At 31.9% G+C, this 20596-nt stretch overlaps 3 protein-coding genes across 10 annotated transcripts in view; 1 reads left to right on the top strand and 2 right to left on the bottom strand.

The window, feature by feature from the left end:
* Window positions 1-113: 113 nt before the first annotated feature.
* Tektin-C (Tektin C) lies at window positions 114-2105 on the bottom strand. 2 transcript variants are annotated; one of them, XR_013037938.1, is made up of 6 exons: window positions 1755-2105; window positions 1369-1659; window positions 983-1255; window positions 662-906; window positions 367-585; window positions 114-285 (listed from the first exon to the last, which is right to left on the bottom strand). XR_013037938.1 is itself a non-coding variant. In XM_003703943.3 (6 exons), the coding sequence occupies exons 1-6, from the start codon at window positions 1838-1840 to the stop codon at window positions 148-150; spliced, it is 1230 nt and encodes a 409-aa protein (XP_003703991.1). In that variant the 5' UTR covers window positions 1841-2105; the 3' UTR covers window positions 114-147. The 2 variants fall into 2 exon arrangements, 1 of the variants encoding a protein (XP_003703991.1); XM_003703943.3 differs by having other exon boundaries at window positions 684-906.
* A 137-nt stretch (window positions 2106-2242) lies between these two features.
* On the top strand, window positions 2243-11244 carry Bre1 (E3 ubiquitin-protein ligase Bre1). Of its 2 annotated transcripts, none has more exons than XM_003703972.3 (16): window positions 2243-2428; window positions 2528-2699; window positions 2979-3165; window positions 3239-3427; window positions 3499-3620; window positions 3690-3926; window positions 4002-4127; window positions 4358-4531; window positions 4603-4860; window positions 4942-5073; window positions 5159-5427; window positions 5568-5721; window positions 5804-5917; window positions 6013-6397; window positions 6473-6567; window positions 6667-11244. In XM_003703972.3, exons 2-16 carry the CDS (start codon window positions 2550-2552, stop codon window positions 6946-6948), a joined length of 2874 nt encoding a protein of 957 aa, XP_003704020.1. In that variant the 5' UTR covers window positions 2243-2428; window positions 2528-2549; the 3' UTR covers window positions 6949-11244. The 2 variants fall into 2 exon arrangements, with proteins under 2 accessions (XP_003704020.1, XP_012142178.1); XM_012286788.2 differs by having other exon boundaries at window positions 5995-6397.
* The window catches only part of LOC100878820 (cholesterol transporter ABCA5), a 28050-nt gene continuing 17864 nt past the window's right edge, over window positions 10411-20596 (bottom strand). For 3 of the 6 annotated variants that reach the window (XM_076530969.1, XM_076530972.1, XM_076530973.1), the window contains 20 exons: window positions 20413-20594; window positions 20115-20319; window positions 19955-20030; window positions 19599-19752; window positions 19220-19406; window positions 19015-19158; window positions 18787-18937; window positions 18649-18722; window positions 18119-18583; window positions 17693-18042; window positions 16874-17616; window positions 16518-16785; window positions 16268-16442; window positions 15850-16186; window positions 15473-15747; window positions 15240-15386; window positions 14781-15163; window positions 14504-14711; window positions 14090-14429; window positions 10411-13994 (listed from right to left, as the gene is read on the bottom strand). In XM_076530969.1, the coding sequence (XP_076387084.1) occupies window positions 13891-13994; window positions 14090-14429; window positions 14504-14711; window positions 14781-15163; window positions 15240-15386; window positions 15473-15747; window positions 15850-16186; window positions 16268-16442; window positions 16518-16785; window positions 16874-17616; window positions 17693-18042; window positions 18119-18583; window positions 18649-18722; window positions 18787-18937; window positions 19015-19158; window positions 19220-19406; window positions 19599-19752; window positions 19955-20030; window positions 20115-20319; window positions 20413-20594 (4968 nt within the window). In that variant the 3' untranslated portion in view covers window positions 10411-13890. The remainder of the gene's footprint in view (window positions 13995-14089; window positions 14430-14503; window positions 14712-14780; window positions 15164-15239; window positions 15387-15472; window positions 15748-15849; window positions 16187-16267; window positions 16443-16517; window positions 16786-16873; window positions 17617-17692; window positions 18043-18118; window positions 18584-18648; window positions 18723-18786; window positions 18938-19014; window positions 19159-19219; window positions 19407-19598; window positions 19753-19954; window positions 20031-20114; window positions 20320-20412; window positions 20595-20596) is intronic. The other 3 variants (XM_076530971.1, XM_003703971.3, XM_076530970.1) reach the window with 3 other exon arrangements.

Raw genomic sequence — 20596 nt, 5'->3', positions numbered from 1 at the left:
TTACAATCGAGTACATATTTATATTCAAGTCGTTTATATAAAGTTAGTGTATACATAGATAATACACTTTATATTTTTTTGGGATTCAATCATGATATATTTATTTCATACAAAATGTAGAGTAGGATACTTAATTCTTGAATAAATTTAATATGCATGATAATCCATAGTTTGACGAAGTGTCATACAATCGACTTCGTCGATTTTTAACGTGTTCATTTTAACATTGATATCTTCTTCTATTTGAATTTGAGTTTTCAGTAAATAACGCAGTGATGCCTGAGCCTATAAAAATAATCGTTAATAAATAACCGTACGATTAGAACTAAGTAAAAAAAATACAAATGGATAACGGTATTATTAAACCTCGAATAAAGTTGCTTGTAATTTTGATACAACTTCACGCAAATCGTATACTTCTTTAACAAGGTTAATTTCAACTAGATCTCTCGTAAGTTCTAAACCAGGCCGTTGACAGCGGTTTCCAAGTCTCGTATGCGCTAAGGCTAAATATCTTTCCTTTTCCGCGATTGATTTTTCTATGCGTGTGATATTCTGTGTCATTTCGTTTGCTTGTCGCATTATCTACATATGTGCATACAATACAATTTTTTTATTCAATCATCTTCACTCTTTATACCATAATTATACCAATTGTAACCATAAAATTGTAACCATAAAACCTCAGAATGCTGTAATTCCAACTTTATTTTAGTTTCCTTTGTTTCTTCAATGCGTCGTCTAAAAGCATCATCGGTAATATTCTTTTGCTCGTTTAAATCGTCGACTACCTGCCTAATAGCCGTATCAATATAACACCGCATTGGTCTAGCGCTGTTCACTTCCTTCGAAGCGGCAATGATATTGTTATTCGTTTGCATTTCCCATTCATTCAACTCTATAGTTCTTCATAAATAAAAACATACATTACAGTATAGTAATCGTAATATAATATTAAACAAGAAATTAAAGTGATACTTGCGATGGGTCGAGTCGTGAAGTGCCATGATAAATACTTAAATTTAAGCTATTCTCTTTCAAAGTTAGATTGTGTCTGTCAATACGTAAATTATTGTCCTTATCTTCTAACTCATGGTCCATATAATAAAGCGTCGCTTTTAACCGCCGTATTTGTTCCTGGGTTTGTTCTAAAATTCGCATCAATAGATTTTCAGCACCCTTAATCACCTCGCATTCTTTCAACAATTCTTTCTCAACGTCGTCGCGAACTAAGTCAATTCCTAATCTATGCTCTCTGTAATAAAATGTCGGTAATTAATGATATGTATACATTAACTTTTATATATATCGAATAATTTTTTCTTTTAATATTTTAATCTTATTTTACGTTCTTCATGCAAGACGGACCTAAAAATAAGACATTTTTCGCAAATAACTAGAGCATTTCTCTTTACGGACGATAAAGCGTCCATGATACGTTCCTTGTATATCAGTAGAGCATCAGTTTCAAGAAGGACTTCCTTTCTTATGCGTAATAATTCTTTTTTGCGAAACTCGATATCCTCTACTTTTTCTTTGATTCTATAGTCAGTTTCTTCTTTGTTATTTCGTACTTTTTCAGTAGTCGATTCGCATACCCTTTGCGATTCACTAATGAGCTGTTCCGCTAATTCTTGTTGCGCTTCAGAACATCGGTACCTAGCGAATAAGTTTTAATTTTTAGTTTAATTAATTTCTAAGTCTTTGGTAGACAAATATTTTAATATAATATCATTTGAATTGATTAATCATACCTGTAACGATTGGTAAGATGCCATTCGTTTAAAGTAAATTTCAATGGAGGCGGGGGGACCACTATAGGCACGTGTTTATTTGACATTTTGATTTAAAATTTTGAAAATTTCTAATCTGCTTCAAAAACTGAACACTACTTCTTTAAAGCGGCTGATTCGCGGTTTGATCTATACCTACACGACTGAATCAGTAAAAGTGGTTTCTATAGAAACGTTGTTAAAATTTGAAATGTAACCTACTACTAATTAGTTTCTTTTAAAATGATGATAACCAAAAAATATAGAAATATATTATACGTAAAAGGATACAATTATGTTTTATATAAAAATCATGTAAAAATAGTCACAAATATCGGTATAGTAATAAATGATGTTATCGAGCGCGATCTTCTGCTAAGTGATTATGTTTCGTATCTATGTCGATTTTATAGTCATGGTGGATGTCGATGTTTTCGCCTTATTTTTTAATTTGCCGCGTATGCAACGCTGTGACACAATGGCGGCTTCCGTTATAAGCTCCTACTTTTTGTCGATCGTTTTCGATAAAATATAAAGATCTGTCGAAAGTGCGCTCTTTTCGACAGGTTTTAGACGTTCAAAAATGACATAGTAATATCAAAACTTTAAGGTACTCGCGGAGAGGATTTCTGGGGGGTATTAATACACGTTACAAGGTATGGATTCCTTTGATCAATAACACATTTCAGAATTTCAACAATAAATTACATATAATATATTTTACATCTAAAAAATTTATTCTTCTAATTTTTTAGAGTTAAATAGTCTTACAACAAAATGTCAAAGCGTCCTGCAGAAAGCGGGGATTCGGGTTCCCAACCGCCTATTAAAAAAGTTCAATTTGAGCCGATATTAATCGGACCTATATCAACTTTGGAAGAAATGGATATGAAAGTTTTACAATTTCAAAACAAAAAATTGGCTCAGGTAAGTTGGTAGTGTATTATGCATTTATAAAATTTTGTATGAAATTTTGTATTAAAAAGAATGTTAACCAAAATTCTGAATTTCTATTTATTTTGTGTTTTCTGTTTTTGATTACAATGTTTTAGTATAATGCCATTATTTTTATATAACTTAACTATGGTAATAATTACTAGATTAACATGTAATATATGTTTTTAATGCTTAGATTATTACAGCTTGTTTTATTTGTTAGAATATAATAAGTTTTCTGATCATTAGTTTGTATATTTTTTTTTGTAGCGGTTAGAACAACGTCATAGAGTAGAAGCTGAATTAAGGCAACGAATTGAACAATTAGAAAAACGGCAAATGCAAGATGATGCAGTACTCAATGTTGTTAACCGTTATTGGAATCAGTTAAACGAGGACATACGTGTATTACTTCAAAGATTTGATGCTGAAACAGCTGATGAGTCAGAAAATAAAAGTAAGACATAACAATGGAGTCATTGTGTAATTAAATATATTTTTATATGTAATGTTTTTATTTATATTTATAGATGAAAGTGAAGCTACAACATCATTTCTCATGCAGTTGTCTTCTTGGGACAAAGAAGAGTTAGATGACAAATTAGCAAACCGTGTTCAAGTGTCCAAACGTGCTGTTTCTAAAGTTGTACAAGCATTTGACCGTCTTTCACAAAGAAATGAAAAAATTACTCTTGCACTAAAAGGAGAGTTTGATGGAGGTACTTTAATTTAATGCATTAAAAAGATGTATTGGATTAAAGTAAAAACTGATAATGTTACTACATTTCAGAAGAAGCACCAAATATTGATGAAGTAGTTCGCAGAGCAAATGCTGAAATACAAATGGAAAATAGAAATCTTCAAGCAATAAATATACAGCTTCATGAAAAATACCACACTATTTCCTTGAAAGTATGTTTACTTACTTTAGCATATCACATATGTATTTGAATATATATTAATAATTTTGTTGCATCATAGATGTCAGAATTACAAGATACTATAACAGGAAAAGATACACTTGCTGCAGAACTTCGCAATCAAGTGGATGACCTTCAGTATGAATTAAATAAAGTACGAGCGCGCAATGACAAATTAGAGCATCATCTTGGAGAAGCAATTGAAAAGTTAAAAGCGTTTCAACAAATACATGGCGCTGACGAGAAGGGTAGTAATAAACCAAGTACCTTAGTTGCATCCAGTGTTTCACAAACAAAGGTAAGATATGTTTCATATTGTATTAATTGTTTGGCTAATTTTTAATATGTGTTAATTTGGTTTTGTTGTACACAGCTCGAAGATTTGCAAAGAGAATTAGAAGAAACAAGAGAACTAGCTAATAATAGGTTACAGGAATTGGATAAATTACATCAGCAACATCGTGATGCGTTGAAAGAAGTAGAAAAATTAAAAATGGATGTGAGTTCTTTAGTTTTTGTAAATATAGTTTTTATAATGCACAGTATTAAATGTAAATTAATGTCATGTGCAATAAATGTTTAAATTATACTTGCTTTTACTTGTTTCTTGTGTTTTACTTCTTTGCATTCAAATAAATATATTGTAAAATAAATGTATGGAGGGGCTATTTTAACATTACATGTAATATTGTTTTGAATTTTATTTTGAAAAGTATTTTATATTTGCAGATTCGACAACTTCCAGAATCAGTTATTGTTGAGACGACAGAGTATAAATGCTTACAATCGCAATTTTCCGTATTATACAACGAATCCATGCAACTGAAAACTCAATTAGATGACGCCCGTCAACAATTACAGTCTAGCAAAAACGCACATTTACGTCACATTGAAATGATGGAGGCAAGTGTATTTTATATTATTTTATGTATATTTATAAAGCGTGTGCTAATTTGCATACACTTATTAAATAGAGTGAAGAATTAATGGCTCAAAAGAAATTGCGTGGAGAATGTATACAATTGGAAGATGTTTTAGCTCAATTACGAAAGGAATATGAAATGTTAAGGATTGAATTTGAACAAAATTTGGCAGCAAATGAACAGACAGGCCCAATCAATAGAGAAATGAGACATTTAATAACATCTCTTCAGAATCATAATCAGCAACTCAAAGGCGAAGTTCATCGTTATAAACGGAAGTACAAAGAAGCTTCTTCAGAGATACCACGGGTATGTATTTTATTATATTAGTATGCATAAAGAAGATAAGTTAACAAGATCTTAATAGCCAGTATCTATATTTTACTGTAGCTAAAGAAGGAAATAGAGGAATTGACGACAAAATTGGGGCAACAAACTTCACAAGAAAATAAAGAAGGCAATAATTCAGATGGAAGCGGCAAAGAAGAAGATGCATCAAACTCACTTCCTGGTTCTACACATGTATAAAATAAATTCATATTTTCAAAACGTGTGCTATGAGCATGATTTTACAAATACAGTTATTTTAATCGTTTTACTAATATAGATTAAAGAAGAAAGTGGAGTTTCAATTAAAAGAGAATCTGGTGAAGAGGAAGTGGAAACTATTGAAGTTGGAGAAGGAGATGGAAACAAAGGTACTCCGGATTCTTTGACCTTAACTTCTCCAACTCTGAAGAAAGAAAAAGATATTAAACGCGAGAAGGATATTAAAAAAGAAACTATTAAAACCGAGCATCGTGATCCTGCGCATCGTACCAAAGATACGAAAATGGCGGAATCAGAACTAGTTAGGGATTTGAAAGCACAACTCAAGTACGTTTATGCAATAGTATTAATAATTTTTTAACTATAATTTTTACTTGTAGAGTAGTAAGAGGAAATTAAAGCTTTCTGCAATTATAACTTATTATTTTTGCACTGTTTCCGTTATTGACACATTATTATAATTATAGAAAGGCTGTGAATGAAATGAAAGAAATGAAATTATTATTAGACATGTATAAAGGTGTTGGAAAAGAACAAAGAGATAAAGTACAGTTAATGGCAGCTGAACGAAAAACAAGAGCAGAATTAGAAGAATTACGTCAACAAATAAAAAAGATTCAAGTATATATTTGTTATATGATTTCGACAAATATTTTTTTAAAAATATTTAATGGATTTTTAACAACTAATACATTTCTTTTAGGAAAGTAAACGCGAGGAACGTAAGAAGTTGGCCGATGAGGATGCACAGATAAAAATAAAAAAGTTGGAAGAACAAGCGTATACGCTTCAACGTCAAGTTGCATCTCAAAAGCAGGTAAGTTTACATACCTAGTAAATGATATAGAACATCAATTTTGCTTGAAATCATGGACAAGTGGTAATGCTAAATAGAACTATGTGTGGTTACAGGAAGAGGAGGCTCTTTTAAACGAGATGGAAGTAACTGGACAAGCTTTTGAAGATATGCAAGAACAAAACTCCAGATTGATTCAACAATTGCGCGAAAAAGATGATGCGAATTTCAAACTTATGACAGAACGGATTAAAAGTAATCAACTGCATAAATTAGCCAGAGAAGAGAAGGACGTTTTGAAAGAACAAGTTTCCACGCTAACAGCGCAAGTTGAAGCTGCTAATGTAGTTGTCCGCAAATTAGAAGAGAAAGAACGTCTTTTACAAAACTCACTTGCTACTGTTGAAAAAGAATTAGCTTTAAGACAACAAGCAATGGAGATGCATAAACGAAAAGCCATCGAAAGTGCTCAGTCAGCGGCTGATTTAAAACTTCATCTCGGTAAGAGATTTATTTACAAATTTGTTTGCTTCTTTTACAGATGTCTTTCAATGCATGTTTTTGAACTTTGTTTAGAAAAATATCACTCTCAAATGAAGGAAGCGCAACAAGTCGTAGCTGAGAAAACAAGTTCGTTGGAAGCAGAAGCGTATAAAACAAAAAGATTACAGGTAAATGTTAAGAACTTTCATAAGACTACTAGTAGTCGAACGTAAAATAAACAAGCGAATTAATAAATTGCTAATGATTATTATTATGCTTTGTTACAGGAGGAAATAGCGCAATTGAGACGCAAAGTTGAAAGAATGAAGAAAATAGAACTTGCTGAAACATTAGACGAAGTAATGGCCGAAGAGTTACGGGAGTATAAGGAAACTCTCACCTGTCCTTCTTGCAAAGTGAAACGTAAAGATGCAGTTTTAACCAAGTGTTTCCACGTATTCTGTTGGGATTGCTTACGTACACGGTATGAGACTAGACAGCGAAAGTGTCCAAAATGTAATTGCGCTTTTGGAGCTAATGATTATCATCGTTTGTACCTCTCCACATGAAAAAGGAAACCTTAAACATGTGTGGTATCTCTTAATTTGATTGCGTCAAACTTTCTTAAGATAATGATGTGCACGTGTCTTATTCCTTCTATTTATTATACTGATCATTGGAAAGCGAGAAGTACAATTGCACATTATTTTATAAAGAAAGGTATACAAATAATGTTTGTAAAAATTTGCCATTATCTCGTCGAATGTAATATAAAAAAGGGGTATTGCATTTTTAAAATATTTGGTAGTAATTTTATTAAATATATTCGAATGCACAAATTACTACTTTTTCATAACGTTTTGATCTCATGCAAGGGACGAAGTTAAATTTTGTGAGAAGTGTTTCTGATCAGCGCAATTAACGGAATATTAGAAAGATCAACTGTTATATAATTTTATTCAATCTTAAAATTCGGCTCGAATATAATTTAGTTATGAATTGAACCGGAAAGTCGGCTGAATTTTAAGAGTAACTTGAAATGATAGGAATATTGTAATATATTATAAATAGAAATTTAAAATATTTACTATAGGATTAAAAGTAACGTAATGATAAATACGCGGAACATACTTATTTGATAATTGAACTACTTTATAAAAAATTCTTATTTAAGATATTGAAAAATTAATTTCATAAAAAATTACTTCGTAGTACTATTTTTTTCTTTGGAATAATTGAATCATTAGAAAATATATTAGGAACGAAATTATAATAAGAGAATTAATTTATTATAATAGAAATGTACCGAGTGCATAAAATAGAAAGATCTTTGATTTAGAAACATTCTTTAATTGTAATGTTATTTTATATTATACCTAGTATAATCTAATTCTTTTTCTACACTTTTTCTTAATAAATATTTCAGTTTCTTTTATGAAGGTGGGAAACATAAAAATGTTTCTGGAATATTTACACTATATAATATATGTGAATGTCGATTTAAATAAGATTAATTGTAAAAATAATATCGTCATCGTTCATTGATGTAATTTTCAATATTTTGTAATAAAGATCAAGAAGTGTATTAATGGTTTAAAGCGTAGATAGATATAGCTTTTAAATCATATTTTTAATAATTTATAATAATTGATTGTATCACGTTTTTAAATGAAATTAACGAATGTACGTCAAGTTATACAGTAAAGGATGTTTCCTTCCTGACTTATATAGAAGTCTGTTGTTACCTTACTTGTCTATGTATAAATTTACGATATAATAGATACTTTCCATAATAAAATGTTAGTAGGGATAATAAAACCTTGTTAATACTTGATATCACTGTATAAAATGAAATACATGTTATGTGAACAATTTCTTCAAACAAAAGATAAACTTTTAAAATTCAAGAAAACAATTTTATATTTTCATAAACTTTGAATAAACAAGGTTTTATTAGGTTTATCTGTTGTTATAATGAAAAAAAAGTTTGTCACTGCATTTATAAAAATTTATCATAAAGGAATTTGTACCTAAAATATAGAAACTGTAAAGAATTTAAGGGTTTTCAATAATATGCTTGTATAGAAGTAGTAAATATGAATTCTGTAACGAGAGCATAGTTTTCTAAAAGCACATTTTTGAAATTATTTTTTGTAATTATTCACAAACTATAAATATTTTAAAATAAATGAAGTTTTGATTGTAAAAGCAAAATGTTACAATAAAAAATGAATGATGGACTTTCATTATGCATGACAGATATTTATTCTTAAATTGATTAGAACTTTTAACAGACTTTTAGAAAACTGTCTTCATTAAAATTATAAAATCAAATTTTCATTGTCAGAATGATTTGTTAACGTGGCTATTAGAAAATGAACTATTTATAAATAACATTTTGTTTGCAATTTTGTAAACCGTCTGATATACACATATTTATTGCAATATAACAATAATACAATAAATTCGATATTGTAAATTTATTTATTTGAAGCGGGGGACCTAATGTCCTTTTACAGACTTAATTATTATTAATATTATTATCGACAATTGTTAGTAGTAAATAAATCATCTATATACCTTATTAAAAGATACTCGCTATCGTTAAGGGCAATTGAAAATTTTTGATACATTTTGCACTTCACAAAATATCACGAACACTTTTATTAGATGCAAGTTTATTCAATAAAAAGCATATAGTACGTTATGTACGTGTGTCTACGTATACGTATACATATGTGTATGCATAAGTATACGTAAAAGATTTTTGTGTAAATACGAATGGAGGACAAATATACGTTATTATAATAGTTTTCTGACAGTAGTGTTATTTATGTAATAATAAAAATTTTCGTTTCTTTGTATAACGTAAAATGCAGCAATTGGTTTATATAAAGTTTTATATGGAATTGAAATTAATTAATTTGTATATAACTACACATTTTTAATCGTATAAACATTATATAAATTTAGTTTTTGTGTTCAGTAAATCCTGATGAAAATAATAAAGCTTATGAAAAACATTGTGTATCGTTTGTTCAATCTTTCTTTTCCAATGTTTTATTATTTTTTAATGTACTATTATAATTAAACATTTGTACAAAATTGGTTTTATGCAAATAACTTTTAATCACAATATAAGACAGCTATAAAATCTGAAAAAGAAATGCGTAAATTAAAAAGAAAGTATTACAACGAAACAAATGAAATTAAGTAATTAGAAAATATAGTTAATACAAATAGTTGCACTATGAAACAACTCGATTAACATTATTACTTATCAAATAACTTAAGCTTCTATCTTCAGTGTATTATAAAATGAGGTCTGATAAAGGAAATATTTATTCCTAAACTTCTCTTAGTACTACATAACAAATACTATCAATTAGATCGAACGTACATACATACAGCGTAGTCTCGCTATATGATCTCCATATATGTGATATATTTAGAGAGTACCCCTTCATACGAACTTTTGAAGATTGATATCGTTTTGTTTCTGGCTGACGAATAAGTTTGCAAGTTCCCTGTAAAATGTAAATTTTCAAAGTTTAAAATTTCAGAATTAAAAAATATTCAAACTGAGAAATTTATAATTCGCAATCTACACGGCTTTCAATAGCCATATAGTGAAACTCCACTGTACATATTGCCATTGGCGCAACTAGTTAAGGACCACGGTGGGTCTGGTCCTTTTCAAATATAAATTCTTCCCTTCATCAGAAATCTTATTGCAATATAAATTAAAATGTAATGTGCAGCAAATACAAAACACACAATGATATCCTTGTCACATGAGGTTACGAATATAAATGATATTAAGTTGCTCTAGCCACTTTTAGTACACCTAGAATACCTGGCCCACCTCAGACAAAAGTCCTAGTTACGCCGATGTACGAATTATTTAAAAATTATATATTAAACAACAACGAGTGGATTCGAGATACAAGAAGCTCCTCAGTGTCACATGTTTCTCAGGCCCTCTTGCACTTTGATAGTTTAAAAAACATGAAATGCTTGAAGAAGGACACTTTGTTAATGTTTAACTGATCATTTTTTTTATTGGTGAAAAAGCTTTTGTTAACCAATCGATTACATTCACTTTACACAACAAATATGTAGTTTCGCAAAGTCAACCGTTTATCGACAGGGTGTATTCGGCGTGTAGTTTACTGATGATAAATCGCATCTTTAATAATCGTATCTATATATGAGTCTCTTTCTCTCTTAATGTCCTTGTGTCTGGGTGCGTATCTATTTACGCGCGAGATCTTTTTGTAAATGTCAACGGTCGCGCGCTCGGGTGCATCATGAATGCGTGCGTGCATGCGTGCGTGCATGTATGTTGTGTATGTGCAAAAAATCATTTCGTCGCTTCGTTTTCCCATTTGTTACGGGATCGTTGATATTACAAAAACGAAAAATTGACCGACGATGGTCAATCCGAGTCGCGTGTCGATGCACATATATATGTATATGTTATACCTATAAAATCATATATACGAATGACAATTGATTTTACATTCAATTTACAACTCTGACATTTCGCGATAAACTTCAGCTTTGTCGTACGAGGCTTCTTTCCTCGAAGCAATTTTCGATAGTTGTAAAAACATATAAAATATGAAAATGGTTTTTATATTAGAAATCAGCAAAGCTTCAATTCCAAGAGAGAACTGAAGTCAATTCAGCAATGTAATCTGAAATAAAATCTAAAAGTTTGACAATGGAACCTTTATACTCAAGTTATGCATACATTGGTGTAATTAAGATTTTTGTTTGGGGTGGGCTAAGTTCCCTAATTTTAAAAATTTGATTATTTCTGAATTGAGAATTTGGAAATTTGGGAATGTATTTGGAAATTTTTAGTAAGAAATTTAAGACATATTACGTCTCATTTTCTTCACGCTATATTGTATATTTTGGGAAGACTAGGCCCATTGTGGTCCCTGCCTAGTTACGCCAATGCATGCATCAATTAAATTTTGCAAATTTACAAATTATAATACTTCGCAATATATAAACTTGACGCTATTATTTTTAAAACAGTAATATTTTTTTCCAAGATATCGGATAATTTACAAATTCGTAAGAATCTAGCAGGATAATTCTAATGAAATCTGAGAAAAGTTCAATTAAAAAAATGAATTAGTCTCGTTCTTGTTGCAAAATATTCAATTGCGCACATACATATATATATCTTTATATTTATACGCCTATATACATATATATTGATCGAACGTGAAAACTCCGTAAGTATGAACGAGCTATAACAAGAAAAGCCACAAATGGCGACTAATATATGAGCAGAGAAGATATATGTAGATAGAGCTACTGACGGAAAGAAACAATAAAAATTACTTAGCATGAATGCAAGTATGCCTCTTTCTTAACGTAGCAATTGTGTCCAGGAATGTTTACAATATTCCCGCAATATCTCGTAATCGTGATATATTTAAAACATAATTGTGTTGTTAAAAAATGGTATACGTACACGTTTATATTACACATTATATAAATATATAAATACACCAGTATTTTTATATTCATATATGTATAACGTTCATAAAATTGCCTGCAGTTTTTCCTTCATTCGTGTAATTCCATAATTGACTAAATTTTATATTATGTGATATTAGCTAGAACGAGAGTTGTGCGTACACAATCCCTATAAATGCTCACGCGCGTTATGACGCATGTATCATTCAATATTTTCCTATTATATATTACATAATATCCAGTATCATAGTATTATATAATATATAATATTATACAATATGATTACTCTTTGTAATGAGTTTTTATTTACAAAATCAATACCTCCCTTATAACGAGATTCAAATTTTTGACTACCTATGCGCTATCATCTACAAAATATTTTATTCAGTCCTCCAAACAATGTTTCTACTGTATTTTCCATACGATTTTTCGGGACTCTGACCTCGAAAGATCGACTGTATGCATATTTATTTCTAAAAAAGAAAATTTGTCTCCAATGAAAAATCTAGAGAGCGTATTTTTTCTAACATTTTAATTTTGACCTCTTCCTTCTTTCGGATATTAAGCATTAAATCTGTTTTTTTATAAAACAATATAGTATCTTGCCCTTTCTAGATTTAATTATCAACTTCCGTATTTTTAAAACTGTTTAATTTAATTTTCAGCGACTATTTTCCATAAAATTATTTGACCTACTCATGTGTCATATATGCAATAAAATAAATTATTATTAAAAATATCCGAACCATTTGTTGGATATACTACACAATTGTAAGACGAATAAAAATGTTCAATAACTTTACAACGATCGTTTGTTGTTTCCTATTAAATTATTAAATCCATACAGGTATTTTATAATAAAGTCTCATTCATGTATTATTGAAAGCTTCCTGCTGATTACTTTTACTGAATTTAAGTTACTTCATCATGGAACAGTTGTCACAAAAGTCTCGCTTCTTATATGCTACCGAGGCAAGATTAACAACCTATCATGTCTTTCTCGTTATTCAAAAGGCTTTGGTAAAGTCCAAAAGCGAAATAGAGAAATATTTTATAGATACGTACTACGCCCTACGATATATGCACAAATTAAGTCGCCCAATTGTGGTGTATGTGTAATGTAGCTGTTTTTTCCATATAAGCAGCACCATTTTTTGAACAACGGATGCCATGTAAACATTACTCGGGATAATTCACGAGCAATCGTAAATATCACTAAATGAATAGACCTGTATAGGTTTGTTCCTACGTGTATTAATGTAGATAGGTAATTCATTGAATTCACTGTGTTTAAAAAGAATTTAATATTGATCCTTAGATCTTTACTCTCTTCTTCCCTGTCAATATTTATATTATACTTATAATGATGATAATAATGTTCCAATTCCACAGCAATATTAATTGTGAGACCTATTAATAGGAATCGAATAATAGACTAAATTACAATACAATTTTTAAAATTACGAATATTACTGTTGAATAGCATTATTACCGCTTCTGTTGACAATCGGACATATCGTTCGATTTTTCCACTATTTACAGCTCATTGATTTTACACACAAGTTCATTTATCTCATCACCGTAGTCACTTCAGGACGCCACTGTAATTCTGATGAACATAAACGGACAGAACACCGGCACAAAAAATATCATTTAATTTTGTTTTTCTTCTCTTTGCATTAGGTCGATCGATGTATATCGTAAAAATACGAATGTTCCACTCACAATTATCGTCAAGACCAAAAACAAGGACATATATCTTCCACGTATGCATCAAACAACAATACGAGGTTTTTATATAACTATTATAACGTTTTTCTTTTTTTGATATTTAGAATGCAGAAATCATTCTGTCTTAATGATTTCCAATAGTATTAACCTGGAAACACTAGAAAACAAATCACTTTTCTCCATAAGAATAACTTCTTTACACTTCTTGCACGACTTGAGCAGTTCCATGAGTATTTCACTATATAACATATGGGAATTAACACACTCATATTTACGAGTCATCATTCTCCTGAGTTAGATTCATCGTAGTGAGAAAATTTAAGGAAAACTTGTTCCAAAGTAGTTTGGCTGAAGCTGTACTCTTCGATGTCCAACTCAAGCTTGGCTAGAAATCAAATTTAAATTGAAAAACAATGTATAGAATAGTTAGAAATATTGCATTACATTCACGATACATTCAACAATTAATTATACGTTTACCTTTTTCCAACTGCATGAAACACTCGGCCAGCGAGTTAACTGCATGTTGGGGAACAGCGAAAACTAATCTGTCAGCAAAACTTTCCTCCAGAGTTGCATCTGGAAAAAGACTAGAAACGAACTCTTTCAAACTCGTAATCCTATCACCAGAAGGTGTCGTAGGTGTGCAGTCACCCCCTAAAAGTTTCATTTCTAGGGTGTATCCAGCACCGTATAGATTTTTCAAGTGTTGCGTTGAACCGATACACCTCAGTTCCCCTTTCACCATTATACCGACTCTAGAACACAAAGCGTCAGCTTCCTCCATTGAATGAGTCGTTAAAATCGCTCCTCTACCACCCTATTGAAGACAAATTTATAATTAGAGAAAATGTTCCATTTTAGAGATGAAGTAAACTGAATGATGAAACACACCTGAAAACTAGCAAGAATGGTATCCCATAAAAATCGCTTTGATCTAGGATCCATTCCTGTACTAGGTTCATCCATTAGGACAACTTTCGGACCACCTATCATCGCCATGGCAAAACTGAGTTTCCTTCTGGTTCCACCCGAACATTCTTGAGTTTGTTTATTGGCATGTTCATGAATTTGAAGACCAGTGAGATATAAATCCACAATACTATAAAATCAAGTTCATTTATGTTCGCAGGTTCTAGAGTGTAAATAAAATAATGTTTCAATAAACTACCTATCGACATCTCCCCATGGCACACCACGAATCGCAGCATAGCATTCCAAATGCTCTCTGACAGTGATATTTTTCCATTGAGCATCATGTTGAGGGCAATATCCCATTTGTCTGAAAGCCTCTGCCATATTGGAATTGATATTATGACCACCGATCTGTACTCTTCCTCGAGTGGCTGCTTCTTCTGCTATGATAATCTTCATAGTCGTTGTTTTACCAGCACCGTTATGACCCAGTAAGCCAAGTACTTCTCCCGGTTCAACCGCTAAAGACAGATTTCTTACAGCAACCTTTCGTTGTATCTGAGTAGTGGCATCTTCATCTTGTTTAGAGCAACAACTGCATGATCCGGTATCTCTTTGTCGATATTCTTTTCTCAAGTTCTATCAAATACAATTCAATTAAAATGCGACTTCTGTAGAAAAGAATGAAGAGTATGAAATCCATTAAAGGCAATACCTGTACTAGAACTACAGGTGGTTCTTGAACCGACGATGAAGTAATAAGATTAAAGACTTTTTGTCTTTCAGCTTTAACGTCCGAGTCTTCGTGTTCTCCGATATCCGTGTTTTCCATGATTTCTTCGCCAACAGAACCACCATTACGCTACCAATACAAAACAACCATTTAACACAAAGTATATTTTTATATGATCGACAGTTTTTATATTTATACTATACTTTGTTACTAACCAAAAAGTGTTTGAAGATATCACTGACATTGCCACCGCTCTTTCTAATGTCTAAGATCAGAAGCACGAAGAACCACATTGGGCAGTGCAGAAGCACGCCAAAGGCCATTAAAATAATTTCCGTAGTTAAATAATCGGACATGGTGAGATGATGACAAGCAGCATTTATAGAGCACATCAAATGAACTCTTCCTACATAATATACTGCAGCATACGGTACGTACAGGGTGTTCAGTAACGAAAAGATTACGTGTAAAACGAATGCCGCCGTTCCACCTGGAAAATTTAATCGTTCCAATGTTATAATGCTTGAATTGTTCAACCAAAAGGATTTAAATTATGTTAATTACTAAATTATTATAATTGATCATAACTTACTAAGGCCCAGCATGTCCAGAATTGTGACTAGTATAAACGGAATAAGCCCAAAGAATGTTGCGATATTAGGCAAAATACTTTGAGCAGAATCCATCTTGTCAAAAATATAACTCATACATGTTGTGAATAGGATAGACGATGGGCAATAGAGCATCAGAAGACCGCTAAGAGTAATAAGTGCTGGTACTTCTTGAAGCGAAGGCACATCGAAGAGAAATATAATGCCAAGAATACATATACAGATGAATGTCATCAGGCCGACAAGTACAATGAAATACGTCAAGAAGTACATAGAAAACGACAGACCATTGACACGAAGTTGATTTTTCGCTTTTATCTGAAAACACACGCAGTAATGAATGTTAAATCAGAGTGTTTGTACATTGTACAGATACGATGTACGAAAAGGATATCTTACTTCACGATCATACACCATGTCTACGACTAACGTTACTGGTAATAAGACGAAATTCATTCCGATTGATACAGCTGAACTTGCTGTACCAATATTAAATTCCTGTGGTTGTGATGTTTGTTGGAAAGGATGCGACTTCACTTCGATTGGCTTAGAATTTTCTTTATCTGAGATCATTCTAATCACATAAACAATAATGTTTCATGTAGTAATTATATTAATTTAAAATATTTATCTAATCTAACAAGGGTACCTGTAATAGGTGTTAGATAAAAGGTTTATCACGATCGGTAGGGAATGTTGCATAGTGTCGTTATAAGCGATAGTTAAATCAATCTTGGGCAAACTGAACTCTGTAATATTAAAAGCGGCTATATGTGGTGCAATCTTCAACAAGTTTGCGAAGTTTCCATAGTATTCTTCAATGTATTTTACATCCTGACTAATTCCATCGATTAAATCTGAAATGTCATGATCGGTATTGTTTGCATACAAAATTTTGGTCTCGTTGCCGTAGGTATCTGTTGAACAAGAAAAATATACATATACTTTAAACACCTGTTCAGATTATTATACAGAATAGCTCTCATAATAAGAAGTAAATCATACCGGTATCTAATTTTAAAGACTGCATTTTGACCTCAACCGTTTGAATGCTATTTAAATAGAGGCCAAGTACTATCAAAAAAAGAGGCGCAACAATAGTGAAATACAGTAACTGAATGTTTCTAATGAGTCTGAGTATCCTTAGGCGAAGCATAGCGTATAGGGTTTGAAGGAAATTAGGCCTAATTTTTATGGGGTCTAATCCAAGGCCGCGAACAGGAGGGTTTCTATCATTTTGAACGCCATCTGGTAAATCTCCTGCACCTAGAGTACAATACAATAGTGAAATTCGAACGTCATGAACATAATGATATTTTATGAGTGTTATTATGAATTTACCTTTCGCTTGATTATCATTTGGAACAGTACCACCTTCATTCTGTAGACTCTGATAAAATGTGCTTTTTGATTGTAATGATAATGACCTGCTCAATGCACGATTACGCACCATTTTCTTCGACAAATTATCCATCGTGCATTCTGTACCTTCGTCTCTTTCCAAATGCAAGAATACCTCTTCTAAAGTAGTCATTGAGACTCCATAACTGCTGATACCTAATCTGCTAGATCGAGTCTTAACTTCGTGTTCGATAGCTGAGAATAGTGGTGCAAAACTTTCTACGGAATTGTGAGGTAAAATGAAGCTTAGTTCGCGACCATGACGTCTTGCCTTTTCCGCTTTTGAAACATGAGACATTACTAATCTGGTAATAGCGTGTTCTCTTGCATTTCCTTCAAGTACTAATCTGTTGGTATTTAACAAATTAAACAAGTATTATAAAATGCACGTATATAAATATCCTGTAGTTCGATTTAACTTACGTTAAGTGATATCCAATGCCGAATTTGTTTTTTAAGAATAGAGAACTACCGCAACATCTTAATCTTCCTTTGCTAATAACCGCTTTTCTATCTGCTAATATATCTGCCTCGTCCATGAAATGGGTCGTTAATAAAATCACTTTCCCATGACGCCTGGATTGTAAGAAGGACCACATTTGTCTTCTGGAGTAAGGATCTACTCCCGCTGTGGGTTCATCAAGGATAATAATTTTTGGATCTCCAATAATGGCGATACCTACAGACAACTTCCTTTTCTGACCACCACTTAAGTATTTTGCGAAAGTATCTGCATGTTCAGTTAAATCGATATCTTTCAAAGTTTTTTTGACCTGAAAATAAAAATGTCATTACACGGAATAATTATAATCGATTGTATCTTAAATATGTAGCAGCAGATGTATGTACCTCATGTTCGATCATTGATTTAGGAATACCGCGGACAGCAGCAAAGAACTCGAGGTGTTCTCGAGGCGTTAAAAGATCGAAAAGAATATCATGTTGTGGGCAAACACCAGTCATACTTCGTATCATTTGCATATCATTGGAATCTCTGACATCGTAACCGAAAATCAAGGCAGTGCCGGCAGTAGGTGCAGTCAGGCCAGTCAGTATATTGAACAAACTCGTTTTACCAGCTCCGTTGTGTCCGAGTATCGCTGTAATTTGCCCCTCATAGATTGTTAAGTTGATGCCATTCACAGCTTTAATCTCTGGTTTACGACATTTCTGATACGACTTGTAAAGATCGACTATTCTAATGGCTTCGCGGCCTTTCATCTCGCGTACGACTGGTTCAATATCACGGTTTGTCTCTTCACCGGGTATAAAAGAATTTGATTCGCCATTCGATGATGGTACCTGTAAGTACGTCTGTGAATACATTTTTCTATTTTCCTTCGTATACAGTATTTTTTATTAAAATTTATGAGACCCACCCGTGGAGCTTTTCTCTGACACCAAAATCCGGGTGTAAAACAAAACCAGGGAGTTCTTTTAACTCCATATTCACCTAAGACAAAAATTTATTTAATACTCAATTATTCGTTGATAATTTAAGAAATTTAAAAACATACTTGGAATGACGGAATCAAAATAATACGCTAAACAGGCGTATAGAAAAATATCCAGTGTCATCATAATGAGACTGCCTCCGAAAGGTATACCTGGACCAGACCAAAGATTGTCAAAATTGACTCCCTCTCCTTGTAAATCTAACACGAGAGCCTGTAATAATAAATATAATAATTACTTACAGATTACTTATAAATTTATTTGGGTTACATATTTTTATGAATACAAACCTTATCCATCGCTAAAGCAACGCCTGTTGGACTGAGGAGAGAAACCACCCAGAACGAAATGGAACTAGAATCTTTTACAAAAACTTGTATGAAATACATCAAGCTCAATATTGTTACTGAAAAATTACCAAGTACACCAGCAGTCTGAAATAAATAATTGCATTTAATAATAATACAATACCGATATAATTAATGAAATACTTACACGTGACTTATCAAAGAAAGGTGTTATCATGAACGCAAACATGATTATGGAAAAGCTGTAAAGTACTACCAAAAGGAATATTGGTAAAAAGTGGGTATGTTGGAACATTTGTAGTGTAAAAAGTAGTATCACTCCAACGGCAGAGAGTAACAAGACAAAGACGCTGTAGATAATGAACCATGACAACCTAAAATAGAAAAAAATTGATTTGTTATTAGTAAAAAAGATTTTAGTAAATTCTCCATTTTACTGTAAATAAAAATTTGTTCAGTAAAGCGTATATTGGTAAACATGCACTGATTCTTTTTTTTAATAAAATTAACTAATAAGATGTATTAACTAATTTCTAAATAATACTACTACAGAAAAGCAAACCTACCAAAAGATAGAATCTTGTAGGCCCATTATCTTCATTCCTTCCTTGATCTTTTTCTCCTTTTCACCGACTATCAGGATCAGGAGGTAAGTGACGAATTGTGAAAGAGCCAGAACCATAAAGAGAGGTATAACAACTCTAAAGGCCAGCATCCAGTCTAAATAAAAGATATCCTTAGAAATATGCCCACGAAATAAAAACAGATACATTAAGGTTTAACTCCTAAACCATACACATCTTTATTTTTCTATGATTAATAATCTACCATGATTCTAATGTTGGTTATTTAACATGCATAGCTATGTAAAGAAATAAAAGAAGATCATTCATGAGAGTTAGCGAATGCTCTAATATTTTACCTGCAGTGAAAGCTTCCTTAGGAAACATTTCGAGTTTAACATTCGGTACGGTTATATCGGTATTTTGCGTGTCTAGCTGCAAATTAATAGCAGGCGTGATTAAGTTAATAAAATGTACTCCATACTATTAGGGCTTCAATAAAACGAGTTCAGAACATACTCTTATTTTCGTGGTATCCATTATCATTTGCAGAGCTAAGAAACCAGAGTGTAAATAACTATTTACAGGACATGATCCACCGGTTTCTATCGACAATACTCCACCCATCCAATGGCTTGTGTCTTTCCGACAAGTAACTGGAGCGGAATACAATTCAGTCGGTGAAGGCGGATTTGTGTATGAAGGATTGGTTCTTATCTCATATCTGTATAGTGCATAAATTGCAATTTCATGATTAATGCACGACATTCATCTCACGAATCAAATAACACATTGAACAAAATTCAAATTATCTTACAGAAGATGCTGAGATATAGGTTGAGAATTTTCAAAGATTACTGCTAAGGGTACACTGTATGGATCTCTCCAATACGCTGCTTGTAGATCATCCTTTGTATCAAACACCATGAAATTCAAGGGAAGCTTGCCAGGATAATCCCACATCGATAACCATAGGGTATTCATTGCATTTAAAAAAATCT

This window comes from Megachile rotundata, chromosome 4 (genome assembly GCF_050947335.1).
Source record: "Megachile rotundata isolate GNS110a chromosome 4, iyMegRotu1, whole genome shotgun sequence".
Lineage (NCBI taxonomy): Eukaryota > Metazoa > Arthropoda > Insecta > Hymenoptera > Megachilidae > Megachile > Megachile rotundata.
The sequence above is the reverse complement of the archived record's forward strand: the minus strand, read 5'-3'. Positions and strand labels throughout refer to the sequence as shown.